Source organism: Cupressus sempervirens, chromosome 5, assembly GCF_028749045.1.
Source record: "Cupressus sempervirens isolate cs-2001-9-10 chromosome 5, ASM2874904v1, whole genome shotgun sequence".
In the NCBI taxonomy this organism is placed as follows: domain Eukaryota; kingdom Viridiplantae; phylum Streptophyta; class Pinopsida; order Cupressales; family Cupressaceae; genus Cupressus; species Cupressus sempervirens.
The window spans coordinates 170490261-170505707 of NC_143122.1; the positions used below are offsets into that span (position 1 = coordinate 170490261).

The following is a 15447-nucleotide window of genomic DNA, read 5'->3' on the forward strand; positions in this document are numbered from 1 at the left end:
ACACATGCTTCCCTATCCTTCGAATGAAGGGCACTAAGTATGTAATTCACCAATTATAGTCTTCTGATTAAGGAATATAATCTCACAAGTTTTATCAAAACTTGAATTATTTGATGTCTTCCTTTTAACATCCACAATTTATGGTGGCCCACTTCATGCAATTCATCATGAGTTGCCTCTTAGATTATTGGAGGCGAGGATATCAATATGGATCACATTATATACCATGTTTAATTTAGTTTAATTCAATCTTGTCCCTTGTGTGTATTCGGTTGCCTCTAATGAAATGTTTGTCTCCCTCCAAATCTCAATCTCCCTCTTCCTGAATAACATTCTCGGAAGAAAAGATCAAGGCAAATAACTCTTATAGTATGTATTGAAAATACAAATAAGAGAGAGACTAACATAATACTCGAGGATAATTTTGCATAATGATATAAGATCATTCCAATGTAATATAGATAGATTTCTAATTTAAATATATATACTTCGAACAGATTATCAAAATTTTTCAGTAATAATTTTAAATTATCCTTTGATTATATTTACACATTTTGCATGTGTATATTCACTTACACATATTATACATATATACACATTAAATATATAATATATATATATAGCGAACTATACTAATGAATAAAAGCAAACATATTATGCATCATATATTTTGTCATATTGTACAAATAAATAAAAAATCATTACATACCTTATCTGATGCACACAATTATAACTCATTATTCTTAATTAAAATATCAAATTGCATCTTACCTTAGATACCTTTACTTGGAATTGGTTAAGCCTTTCATACACCTTCTCACTCCATGTCAACTATTAAACCTCCTCACTGTTATTCTATCGCCTTCCTACCACAGTGGAGCCATTAAAATAGCAGCAAAGAAGAGACATTGTTTTATAGCTGAGGAAGATATCTACTGGAGCACAGCAAGTTGGATGTCTATAGGAGCATGAAAAGTTGAGGGCTCAACGGGGATGTTGAGTCACAGAGAGCTTGACGAGCTCTGAGTTTGTCTGTGAGTGCAGACTCCTCAATGCTTCATCCCACATGCTTGTCGAGATTAATTTCTTTGGGACAATTCCAAGCTTTTCTTCAAGCAAAATTATTTCGGTCCAACGTTGACTCGTGACCAAATTGCTTCCATAGTTTGAGTGTTATCACTTCTGCCATAGGCTGTGCTTCACAAGCGTGTATACAAGGATGTGACCACCTCATTTCCGACAAATCAATAGAGGCTTGTTGTTTCTTCTGTCTTGGTTATTGCTATATTGATCACAAACTTGATAGAAGGATACATGCAAATTTATTTTAATATGCTGAGACAAGGTTGGAAAAAAATCATTTTGTCATCTCTAGTTAGAGATTGGCATCTTTGTCTGCATTTTGCATGGGCGTGTAAAGAGAACCACTGAAAGTCCAAAGCCCATGTTATCATTACCATCACTAAGCCCTGTGGTTGGGATGGTATGCAATGCCTCTTCACTTAGACAGTGAATTCATTGATGCTCGAATTCTGATTAGCAAGTTATCATTAAATTCCCTCGGTATTGCATTTATCATGTGTTGGACCTGTTAAGCTTTGTACGTATGTCTGAAACTACAGAATCTGCCCGAATAATTGTTCTCATATTGGGTAGTTTGGCAGGTACATCAGGCACCTTCGATCTTTATATGAGATATTATCATCAGGCTTTGCAAACTCCTCACGAATGCTCTAAACCTCCGAGCTCGAAGCAGACATGCATTCACCCGATTACAACATTTGGCCTCATGTGTGCACAGAGGGTATGATCATGAAGAGAAAGGATGTCGTGCATTCATCATTTACTTGCTGGTATAAAGTCATCTGCCTTTTCAATTTATCTTTCGTCCAAAATGATATCTCTCGTGTTAGTGCTCTGAATGAAGACTGATCAGGGATTGACAAGGCTTGTGTTCAGATCCAAGTTTGCTTCTCAAGAATATCTGTGCTCAACAGTGGAATCTGCTCGTTGCCCTAGTGATCTGCCGCGTGGAACCTGTGCAAATCAGAGATGAGATCCCCAACATAACTGCTTGATTGGATATGCTTTGTTGTCTTTCTAAAACAGAGATGAAAGACTTTCTTTGACTCAATGGAATACAATTGGCTCCAGTAACCTGAGAATGGGAAGTGCCATTGTATTAATTTCTCTTAGCATTATTTTGCCCTACTTCCAATTATAACATATGATTCACAGTTTGCAAAACATCAGTCTTGTAGAGAACCTGCAATCTCCACGGTGTCGCCATAGCAATAATTTAGACCTCAAAGATTATTAATAGTTTCTCATTTACAGCAACCTGGCTCTGATACCATGTTGAGTGACATGGATCTTTTTCTGCAAATGTAAATAGCACTGCCATTGTAATTGGTAATTTCCAAATGCAGATTTGAAGATTCATAAATATGAGAGGAGAGACATCTCTATAGTTAATATATTAATTATATAAATAACCACCCACACACACACACACACACATATTATATATATAAATAATATAATATATGTAATATATGTGTATATTATATATAATATAATATATAAGAATATTTATCTAATGATGACTTACCATCAACAATGTATCTCATGATTGAGTCAATCTGACTGCAACTACAAACTTAACAGGGCACACCCAAATGAGATAGCTAAATAAGAGAGCAAATGTGAAAGGAAATGAGTGAGATGTATTGTAATAGGCTTTTTAGGGTTAGAAAGGAAAAAATATTTTAAAAAATGTACTTAATGTTTTTTTTTTTCACTTTTTGGCCTCTATGTCCGTGGGTCTGTGCGGGATCCCCCCACATCCGTGGCAGGTCCCCATAGGGTCCACATCCCACAGTCCGTGGTGTGGACCCTGTGAAGACCCGCCACGGGCCCATACCTGCCTGGTAGGGTCTGAGCCCTGCAACTTAGATTTAAACACCAAAGGCTGCAGTATTTCCCTTCTATATCTATCTATATCCAACCCAGCTGTCCTGAACGTAGGAAGAAAAGTTTGAGCTTTCAAACCCAAATCCAGACTGTACTAGCAATATAGATAGAAACCATAATTATGATTTCAACAATACAGGAGGTGATATCTGTATTCTAGAAGGTATGTTTTTAATGCTTATACCATACTTCATTCTTTCTCATTCAGATTTAAGTTAAGAACTGCATTGATATTGAACATTACATTGTTACCATTTTTGGCTGCTTAACATAATCTTATTATATAATCACACCTTGTATTAAATCAGAAACTAAGATGTCCTTGTGTACTCCCCTGTTTCAAGATATCCTTTCATATCTAAAGCCTTTGGTGGCCTAGGACTATAATTTGCTAAGACATTTCTAAGAATTAGACCATACTGTCTGAAAAGATAAACCTTTCATTTTTTTGTAGGGAGAAGTTTCTGGATCCAGGCGAGTCCATTGTGATGACTTCCTTGGTTAAGAAAGTACGGAAACTTTACAACAAAAAAATGCAGCTGATTCTTACAGACAAGCCTAAGTTGATATATGTAGATCCAGTCAAGATGGTAGAAAAGGGAGAGATAGTCTGGTCTAACAATCCCAAGGAACTTAATGTCCAAGTGGTAGATTCATCTTCTTTCAAGATTTGTACTGTAAGTATTCCAGTCTTAATTTTCACTTAGTGAACCTGTTCTTTCGTGTATTATAACCTGGAATTATCTAGGGAGGTTTCTGAGACTGTATTTTTCTGTGAACACAATGCAGCCAAAAAAAATAACGTCATTTGAAGATTTAAAACAGCAGGGATGGCAGTGGAAAAATGCTATTGGAACTCTACAAAATCGATAATACAACCATTGCTGGCAAGTAATTTGTTGGAGCCATCTTTTGCTGGCATGGGGTTGCATATTCCTATGCTTTGTGCTCTGCACATCACAATGAAATGAATTCACTTCTTGAGTCTAGAATTCTACATTTGAATATCAAAGAATGCTAGGAGAGTGTACAATATTCCAAGCAATACAACATTAAATGCCCGTATTTAAGACCTAAGAACAGATCCTAAAGATTATTTAAGAGATTTAGAGTATGTTATCTTGATGATTTCATATTAATATTGGTTTATGTTTTTCCCATTGCTAACAACATTTGATATTGCAATGTGTTCATCAGTCCATAGAAGGATGATATGTGCAACTATCTCCATGCAATTGGTTTCTATATGCGAGTACAACAACAAATCGAATCAATATATCAAAACGGATATTATGGCTCCATCGGGAAGTGCTGCTTCTAAACCAGAAGTTCAACTGGAGTGTATATCTTACTTTGCAGATGATCTGGTAAAGCAGAGGTTCGGGAGGCTCTCTATGGAATAACATAATCTTGTTGTGAAGCAGAAACCAATTCTTACTTCCAGCAGTGTCTTGTCTTGGGTGACAAGAAGTGTTTCTTCAAATTTGGGCGCATAAATAAAAGAGAGCTACAGGAATCTGCTTGATTTTACGTCAAACTTTCAAATGCCTAAATTTTGGCTGTATATTCCTCCAGGGAGTTATTGTCTTAATTAGCACTGTTATATTCAGTCTTAAAAACACTGAATCATGCTCTTATGAAACACAATTGTTTTACCTGAATAGAGCTATTGCAAAGCTTAATTGCTATCTGATTGGCAATAGGATTTCACATTGTTGAATGTGTATGCTGGTTATATGTTAGATTGAGAGTTTGTTTTCTACATGTGAGTTTTTCAAGTGATTTGAAATTTCCTTATTGCTGTGTTGTAAATATTTAATTTCTTCTGTGGCTCATCAAGGATTTGAATTATTCCATTTACATGGTTTTATCTGTTCACTTCTTTGTACCTATTTTCGCTTTAGGGTGTGAATGGAAAAATCTCAACATTTCTGAATAATCATCTCTCAATTGTTGAAGGTTGTAAGTAACGATATATTATTCTTGACATGTTCCTTAGGTTATTTTCTTCGAAAAGTTATGGTAGTGTTAGTTAAAGGATATTGGTAGATATAACACTATAGTTACAGTATATTGCTATTTTTTGATTGTGAGAGTTCTATTCGGGTTCATGGCAATACACATGTTATGAACAAGAGTAGTCAATTACAAGGTATAATTGAGAAACCATTACATCCATTAGTTCCAGCTATTGGGAAATGGAAACCAAACAAGGTACATTTCAACAAGAATGATCAATTACAAGCTATGCTCCACGGAGTTCCCAGGACGGGGACGTTTAGGGGATGGGAACATGTTTTTGGTACAGGTACGGGTTGAAGCCAAAATTTAGGGGACGAGACCTCAAGAGATGGCAATTAAAAAATAGGGGATTATATATATATATATAGAGAGAGAGAGAGAGAGAGAGAGAGAGAGAGAGAGAGAGAGAGAGAGAGAGAGAGAGAGATCAAATATGCATATCATAACATTGATAAACCATTCACCATATACATTTTAGAAGATCAATACATGGAATTTAATTAAATGGAAAATACTAAATACTTCCATTATAACAATATGTCAATATCACATACATATATAGCAAAAATCAAAATGCCTAAAGGCTCCAAGTACCATGCTGAAATCAGAATGAAATAAAGAGAAGTCCAACTAAATTAGTTAGTAAATACTAAACGCAATATTTCCTCACTAAAAACTGCTGCTACTGCTCTTATGTTTTTTTCTTTCCACTTAGCAAGTATGTCAAATCTAAAAATGATTAAAAGAGTTGAGTGTTTTAATAGACCATATATGGGTTGTATATTTTTATTATGTCTTTAAGATGATTGGGGGCCATGCAGACAACAAAAATTAGAAAAAAATGTTTTTTTGGTGGCATTTTGCCTTTACCAGGTTGGCTGGAAAACAATTTCGGGGACGGATAAGGGATGACAAAATCGTCCTTGGTACTGTTGGCCGTCTCCAATTTTCCTGTAAAAAAAAAAGACCATTTCGGGGACGTTTTCGAATTTGCCAAAAAGGGGACGACTCAGGGGATGGCCAAAACTTATTCCAAGGGTCCTACCTTTGGGTATAGATAGGATGTAGGAGCAAGGGTTTGCATAAAGGTAGGGGTTACCTGCATTTGTGGAACCCTTCTTGAAAGAATATAGTGTGGAAAGTGGCTCTACCTTAGGCAAAGGCACTCCATGATTCACTATCTATGGATGCAAGCCATAGAGGGCACAAATAGATACTCGCTTCAGAGGCTAATAGAGGAGTAAAGAAGGTATACGATCCATTAGTCTTCAATAATAATGAAAATCGAAAAGGCCAACAGAAATAAACTAGGCAAGACATAGAATAAATCAACACAATACATTATAGTTAATAAGAAGAGAAATGTGATAAGGGCATAGTCTTCATACCTCATTAAGAGTAAACATGCAAAGGTTGGAATTCAAGCCACATGTTAGACATGCCATACTATGCATTCAAGGATAACATATAATGAAAATATTCCTCTATAATGCAAAAGTTTACAACCGATGAACTTGCTCAAAGTTTGTAGATGCACATATACATATGTTGTCTCTCTTGTTTTGGACAACCATTGGGATTTATTTAGACTTCTCGCATGGGGTTGAATAGAAATCATTGTTTTTAGGGTTTAGAGCTATTTGACAAAGGGGGCTCAAACGAGAGTTTTCTAGATTGTTGTTAACAATGGTTGTAGGCAAGCCCTCTTGTCTTTTAGCCTTTTTATTTTGGGGTGGTAGTGGCTTTGTAGGCCACTTGTCTTACTTTTTAGCCTTATTTTAAAATCTTGCCTCTGCATGGTCAACTTTTTTCTGATTGGGAAGGATTTTCTTGAGATTCTTACCTAGAAGCGGATACATGGTGATGAGTGCACAGTGAAATCTTGCACTTTCCTTTCAAACAAGCACGATCGAGATTGACATGCATCAATCTAGGAAGTGTTTTGGACATTCCTTTGAAACAATTTCATTAAGGGTGTGTGGTGATGCCTCATGTTGACGAGGATACCAAGTTTCTTTTAATCTTTAGCCCAGAGTTGTTAGATGGAATGTGCTAATCCAAACCACAACTGGATTGAAGTTATGGGGTTGAGGATTGATCATAGTAGACATGGTCTACAACTTGGTGACTTTGGGGGGATTTGTGCATGTGCAGTTGTACCTTAGAATCTTGGTTGGGTAGACAAGTGCCTTCCAGTGGGTCGCAAAGTCTCATTGGCTTGTGGATATCTCAAATATGTTATTATTGCGAGCTTGATGAACTGTTGTTCATCATTGTGGAGGGATATTACTCACCACCAAAAATAGTTAATACAAGCAAATTTATCATGATAACCTTGGTACGAGGAGCAAACCTTTTTATCATGCAAAAGTGACAACATGCAACAAGGGGAAAAATATGGGGCTGTGAGTCAAAGAGGTTGGAGGAAGTGTGTGCGATCCAAAACCACAATTCTAGTGCATACAATTACAACTTAGTAGCCACAAGCTACAAGGGTAATAAAAAGATGAACATTTGATTACAAAAGGAAGGGAATGCACACAATTCAACCTTTAATTTAATAAGATTAGGAAGGAGCCCGCGTTGAGCTTTTAAAGTATTTTTCCAAAATATTGGGTAGACTGAGTTTATCAACTAAGCTAGGTCACAAATTCATTCAAGTGTGCATGTGTTTGAATTCTTTCTTAATCCATGATGATTTGAAAAAGATTCCATCCTCGTATTAAGCTATAAAGATTAGCATACTCCCATACCTGATTGAATAGAGCATCATTACCAATTAGGTGTCTATAGCTTCGACAAGGTTATCACCTCGGTTTACATTAACATTGCTCCATTGCTAGTCAGATGTCCCAAGTTTTAAGATTTTTTTCTTCTTTCCTTCATCAAATTTTTATGTTTTTTGTGTGTCAGCGATGACATGATTGTCAAGTTCGTAGTTGGAGTTGCCTTTAGACTTTTCATTTAATATGGTTTTGGATTCCCACATCATTCCAACTCATAATAGAAACTAGACCTTGTTTGAACGAATAATGATGCCACACGTCCTTGGTAAGACATGCAATCTCCTCCATTATCTTGGACTACAAATTGGCATCACATCAAAATCTTATATATTAAACTATGAAATAAATGAATTAAACTCCTTAGTACTAAGTTCGTAGTTGGAGTTGCCTTTAGACTTTTCATTTAATATGGTTTTGGATTCCCACATCATTCCAACTCATATTAGAAACTAGCAAATGTTTAAACGAATAATGATGCCACACATCCTTGGTAAGACATGCAATCTCCTGCATTATCTTGGACTACAAATTGGCGTCACATCAAAATCTTATATATTAAACTATGAAATAAATGAATTAAACTCCTTAGTAAATCAAGGTGTACAAAACCGTTGTTGTCCATCTGAATGGGCAACCAAAGAATGCGATTGGTTATTCATACATAGAATGATGGCAACAAGAAAGATGCTTCAGTATGATGACAACCACTTCTCAAGGAAATTTACCAACTTCATTAAATTCAATCTCGTGTAAACAACTCTTATTTGGCTATAACTGGGAACTATCATGAAATTATTCTAATTGTGAGTATTTTTTTCAAGAGTGGGTGATTACATTTACCAGTGTAGCCTAGTTTAGCCATGGATACTATGAGACCTACTACCACAAAAGCTCATAATTGTTTCTTGGGTCAAGTTATAGGTATTAGGTTGAGTGGGTTGTTGAATCTAGATGATAAATTCATCCCAGTGGCTATGAAATGGGTCCTTGGGGATGGCTTCTTGAAATATGGGATAGGTATTGATGAATACTCACATAGTGTCATGCTTCATAAGTTCCCTATTAGACTTGGGTGAAGCCAACTCCATGATTAAGCTTTTGACCAAGGACTTATTTAGGGAAAGCTATTCTGAGGGCTTAGAGGAGGTTTTAAGGGTGACTTGGGTTTCCACTTGCTATAGATCTCAAGGCATGCTTGGAATGAGATGCGGTGGCTCTTTGTGGCTGATTTTTGATTATTAACAATCATGAAGCACAAGGAGTGGGCTAGACACGACTTATACTTTCTAAAAAGGTTTGCAAGCTATGGTGATCTTTGAGAGACTAAGATTATGGGAGTGAGGAGCTTGAAGAAAGGGAACTACACCCATTTGATGAAGAAGATGTTGAAAATGGCTCTCCCGCAAACTCCCCAGGCCTCAGAAACAAATAGCTTAGCACAATGTTGACTTCCACATGAAAGAGAAAATAAAATTACCTTTTTGCTTTTGTTTTGGAAAGATAGTAAATATAGTGTACACAATGTTATACATATAAATATGTAATGTACGTTATATCTTGTGCTTCTAATTTTTCATTTTTTATTTCCTCATGCAAATATTTATGGAAAGCATGTGTTTGACACAGGAAATGAAAACTAAAGCTTTGTTCATAAATGTGAGGAATATCTTTGTTTTTAAGAACTGTACCAAGAATGGGAAACTTAACTCTATGTAGAACAAACATCTTTTAGAGGAAACTTGTTCTAGATCAACCTATGAGCTAGTGTGTTTGATTTGAGCTATTGCATGTTTTCTCTTAGCAAAGCATTTAGGCTGTTATTTTCATAGGGAAGTCATTAACTAACATCGACTCATACAATCTTTCATCAAAACACACAATACCAATGACATTTGGTGACCTCCATGTTTGTCAATTTCTTGGGCAAAACATCTACAAAATGTACCAAGGGAAAACTGGCTATACAAGGGACATGCCTAAAAGGGAAATTTTGTAGAGTAGCACTTTTTGGAACTGAAAGCATTCTACCTACTCTAAACTAATCAGTTAATCGAGTGACCCATTAGCTAAAATTTGGAAGTATCTTCCCCTTTTTCCTATTTTCTTTTGAGTGGTAGACCTTTTGACTCTTCGAGATGGAAAAAGGTGAAGTGGGTGTTCATATTCTTTTATTTCTGAGCTAGTAGAAAAAATCACATAAATGTATGTGGTGAGGTCATTTCCTAGTATTTTGGGGAGAGTTAATGTCTTCTTGGGGTACTGACCTCATAACCTGGCATGGACACTAGGGTGATATGGCAAGTGAGAGGCTCTACTACATCTCTAATGGGACATCCTCAAATTGGCAACATACACTCTTTGATGAGGCTTTGGGTTGGGGTCCTATTTTTTTGTTGTTGGAGGTTGAAATTGAAATCTAACTAGCACCTTATTGTGTACTTCTTTCTAAGAACAAGTTACCCTCCAGTGACAAGCATAAAAGCTCTAGTTTGTCCAAAATTGAGCATCATCATCATCTTCTCTTGCACACTCTTGTAGACTCAATACATTTCATGCTGGGCTCAGATTTTTCCATAACATCCTTTCTTGAAGTCTCCATAGGCGATTGCTCTCTTCTCCAAATGACTAGGTCTCCTTCGTATAATGAGAGTGTTTTGAAAAGAAAGGCATAGGGTGGTAGTAAATGTTGGAAAGATTCAAGTACTGAGAGGTGGTGGTGGTGGGGGGGGGGGGGGGGGGGGGGCGGGGGCGGGGGGGGGGACGGGGGTGGTTGGATCAATATTATAAACTTATTTGCCAATTCAACCTTTTGTCATGCAAACCCTTAAACTCATTAACTTACTGAAATGTGATCACTGTAAACCTATTGCTGAAATATAAAATTTGGGAAGTAATAAACTTATAGAATAACCAATTCACACACACATAATTCATAACCCAATGTTTTGCTCTTGTAGAAAACCCTTGGTTAGAGGGAAAAACCATAGTGGGGATGATACCCACAACTCATCACTACAATAATGATGGGGTCAAGCCAAATAATAGAATGGACACAATAGGAAAGGGAAAATTTTTATTAACTATGAAAATATGCTAGTACACTTAGTGCAGAGAAACAGACTCCAAAACATGCCCTATGGGCTTACAATAGCATAAATCTGGAGATAATTTCTTCTCCTAGTACCTTCTCTCAAATTCCACTCCGAACTGCCTTTTACAATGCCATAAATGTTCTTAAATAGACCCTGAAGGGTTAAGGATTAGGAATACATTCTAGAAAGTGCTAGTTGGCATCCACCGACCAAATAGAAGGCTCCAGAAGTCGCATTAGAAGTCGGCACAAAATTAGAAGAATCCAAGAATGGTAACCGAACTTTCGGGAGGGATAACTTTTGAACCGTAGCTCCGATTGACGAACTGTTTACGTTTTCGAAAAGCTCTCGAAGCGCTCTATAGCCCTATGGACCAGCTTTTCTTGTCCTCCATTTTTGGCCTTTTTCGAGGTCATTTAATGCCCCTAACCTGACTTTGAAGCAATCTTAGGATGTCTCTAGAAATCGAAAAATTGCGATAACTTTCAAATCGTGGGGCCTTTTGACTTGATTTTTTTCTGGAATGCTCCAAATTACAATGAAAATCATTTGACCAATTTACACCTTCTAGTTCACCAAAATGATGGCTCAATTACATACTCCTATTTTTTTGGCATTTACACGTATCCCAAGGTGATTAAAAACTCTAACCCAGAACACTAATAATGGAACTGTGAGAGTTGGAACCTTTATTTGACCCAAATGGGTATCTAGAAATGAAAACACATGAAACAGAAACTAAGTCTAAGTACATTTTTTTGGGTGACACAAGATTGCCCTTATACCTCTTGATGCTCCTGCATCAAATAATAATATTACTTGGTTAAGAGCTTAAAATGTTGTCACCTTCTTAGTGACTCACCCTATTAGGAGTGATTGATACCCCATACGAGTATCTACAGTCCTATTAAAGACTACTCTGTTAAGAGATTTTATCCCACTTACACAATGTTCACCTTTTTAGAGGATTTAAAAACACTCATCCAAAAGACCTTCAGTCCTATTAAGAACTTCCCAGTTAAGTGATTATAAACTTGTTGTTGAATTGTTAAGTATTGTTGTGGTGTCCACAACACACGCCCCATTCCTCACTAGGAATGGGGACCCCCTACTTTTTTCGACTCTCGGACTCACAATTCGAGAGTCAGGAGAAGAATTTTTGTTTAGAGTCCAAAAATCATAAAAAAATTAAAAAATTGAAAAAAACACAAAAAATAAATAAATAATAAAAAAAAAAATGAAAAAAAAAATCATCAAACGCGCTGCCCCCCAAATGCCGCGCTTGCGCCTTCATGGGTAGCGCGCGCATTGCCCTTCAAAGGCCACGCGCACGCCTTCATGGGTAGTGCATGTGCCGCCCTTGAAAGGCTGCACGCGTGCACCTTCATGGGCAGCGCGCGCGCTCCGCCCTTGAAAGGCCGCACACGCGCCTTCATGGGCAGCGCGCGCGTGCCACCCTTGAAAGGTCGCGCACTCGCCTTCATGGGCAGTGCACGCACGCCGTCTTTCAAAGGCCGCGCGCATGCTTTAAGGGCAGCAGAGAGCCCCCCTGCACTCCCAAGGCATTCACCTCCAATTTTGTCTAAATAGTCATGAGAGGGGTTTAAAATATATTGTTTAAGTATAAGTTGACGTATATACTTAAGATATATATTAATATATGCGACGAATCTTTTGAGATGGGTTTCAGACCTCCCAGAGATAAGGTAAAGATTTAAAAAAAATTCAGGGCTTTAGAAATCCAGACTTAGCCAAATTTCAGGGCATCAGGATTTTAGACTGCCAAATTTCAGGGCTTCAGGATTTCAGACTTAGCCAAATTTCTAGATTCACCTCCAGTTTTGTTTGAATGGCTAGTGTGTCATGCATTGTTAACTCTACAGACTAATGTTTGCTTCTTTTGTAGGTAAAAATTGCATCCTCAACTTGTCAAGATCATAACTTTTAACTCGGGCCTCGAAATTCAGAACCGCTTACACCGTTGGAAAGAAGAACTAAAGATCTAATTTCAATCTCTAAAATAGTGAGCCTTCAACTGCTCAGTTTTAGGGACCGACAAAAGTTTCGACTTGAAAATTTGAGCAAAAGACCTCCAAAAAGGTCATTTAAAAACGCCTAGAAAATTTGTGAAAAAATATGAAAAGTTGCAAACATTTGATTGTCTTGGATAATCTGGGTCACATGGTTTCTCGCCGGGAAGGATTGGACAGGTGGAGAGAAGACAAAGGTCAAAGATACAGAGGTTGGACACATAAAGCAAATCAGGTTCCTCATCTTATGCAGCTTTTTGGGACAAGATTCAATGCAGGTGCCTTGAGATTTTCGATTGAAGAAGTAGAGGGAGTGTAAGTTTATGAAAGTAAGTGGCTATAAAGAGGGTGTAAATCATCAAAAAGGGGCATGGAGTGTATACAAAAAGTGATCTAAAACCTTATTTGAGAAAAACCCAGAAATCGTTTTCAAAATTGAGAACTTTGATTTTTTGGCGAATTGAGCTCCGCAGGTCCGCAGCTCCGCATTTTCATGTTGCTCTGCAATTTAGAGGTGCACCGACAATTGACTGCCAGTTTCAAAAATATCACTTTCCGTGCATTGGGAGCACATTCTGATGGCAAGTTAACTCCGACACACGCCTAGTGAAGGGCTAGCTTCTATTTTTGGTGTCTCCATGCACTTCCACTTCAACTGATGGCTTCCTCCTACTTTCTCTCTCATGCTTTCATTGTTTTCGACATGTAAAGGGCTCATGCATCCAATTAATGAATAAAATATGGATGGAGTCCCTCTAAGCACCAGTTAGATTACTAGTTTGTATATATTTAGTTTGTTTTAATGTTTTAAAAGCATTTTATTGCATTAAGATATCTCTCACTCTCAACACAAATTGAGGAGACGATTTCTTATAAATACCCCATTGTAAAATGTAACAAGGGCTGCCGTTATTATGCAATAAAATTATGCTTTTGGTGCTAGCATTTGGAGTGTAGTTATTCTTGCCTAAATGTGTCATTATTTTGTGGATTTTATTCATGAGATTGTGATTGAGCTAAAGGTTTATTGCGTTGTTTCTGGTTGTGCGATCTTTTAGTTCTGGTGTTTGCTACAGATATATGAATTCCGTTGACGTAACGAGCTTGAGAAGAAATCACCCGATTGTGTCTACATAGCTTTTTGTCTCGCATGAGCGCACTTTTCGTGGCCTTGCGATTTGATGAAGAGTGAAACATCATTCGATTTGTTACAGATTCTCATCGACGATTGCATCAGTGGATTCTAGGAAGCGCTGCTCCTGTTTTCATTAGTTTCCTACCGATTTCTTCAAAGGTTTAACTCATAGCGTGTTGTGTTATGTAGCTTATGTCCATTTAGGAATTTCAATTAATTTGATTTCATGTTATTTTCTTTCAGTTTCGTTATTTGCTTTGCTAACCCCCCTGTTAGAATAGGACCTCATAGTAGCTGCATTGTTAGAGCTGCATTCATTGAAAAATAGAAAATACAAAAATATTGTTCTTTTGGTGTGATATTTTGAGATAGCGAACAGATTTTACTTGATTCCAAGGTAAAAGAGTTTTTGGAACCAGCAAAGGCCTCCTTGTGAACATTCACATTTATCTTCTACTGAGTGGATTTTGGTACGTCGCAAGACAAACACTGAACCTTGGAGTGGATCCTTAAAAAGATTTGCTTTTCAAGAGAGGAATTACACTATGGAGTCCTTCCGTTGACCTTGTGCAAAACGAACGCCCAACAAGTATCAAACAATAAGAGTGTCACCTGTGATTGTATCCTCCAAAATCTTGTCAGATATTTTAGGCTCCTCTCTTCCTTAGTAACTTCTCTATTTCATGATCACTCCTTAGTTCTACACTTGATTTTCCACTTATCCAACTTGCAACAACTTTTGACAACTCTGGTACTTATGTGTGATCTCTAGTTATCCTTTCTTGCCTTTTGCCTTGCATACTTGCTTAACCTAATTAGGATTTCTTGTGAATTCCTCTCAACTATTCATAATACATTTTAACTTTAGGTCAGCTCCATTAAATTTGTTTTATCATTCCTGAGAAAAGTAACTTTATTTTCTATTTGCTAAACCTTCTGAATTCATTGCTTAGGTCTTTGAACAAATATCTATAAATTGTTTTGTATGATTCTTTGACTTGTGCACTACATTTCATATTGTGTCTAGATTCAATGAATCTTTCTCTTTGGCAATCACACATTTGATTTACCAAAACAATTATTTCTTTTACTTGTTAATAATATTTACTATTTGTCGATAATGCTAGTTCGCCAATAATGTTCCTTGTTTCTTTGTACTGATAGTGGCTTATGTTCTCCAATAGGACTTATTTGTTTACTTATTGCTTAACTTGTACACCTGTTGGCTTAACTTCTCAATATTGATCTTTAGCACTTCATGATTCACTAACAATGAAAAAATGTTTAAAATCTGCATCAATAACCAATAAATGTTTTTTTCAATCAACAATCTCCCCCTCTACCATTGATGGGAAAAACTTCAAAAGTTGTCAAAATTTGACCTCGCTGACTAAATATTCTTGATCACT

General features: G+C 36.8%; 1 protein-coding gene across 4 annotated transcripts in view; it reads left to right on the forward strand.

Moving 5' to 3' along the window:
* LOC149554960 (3-phosphoinositide-dependent protein kinase 2-like) overlaps positions 1-4735 on the forward strand; it is a 70347-nt gene extending 65612 nt beyond the window's left edge. The window contains exons 10-12 of one of the 4 annotated variants that reach the window (XM_089828991.1): positions 3428-3650; positions 3763-3860; positions 4171-4735. In XM_089828991.1, coding sequence (XP_089685117.1) covers positions 3428-3650; positions 3763-3846 — 307 coding nt within the window. In that variant the 3' untranslated portion in view covers positions 3847-3860; positions 4171-4735. Of the gene's footprint in view, positions 1-1664; positions 1817-3427; positions 3651-3762; positions 3865-4170 lie in introns of those variants that run through there. The other 3 variants (XM_089828992.1, XM_089828995.1, XM_089828993.1) reach the window with 3 other exon arrangements.
* The last annotated feature ends 10712 nt before the right edge of the window (positions 4736-15447 follow it).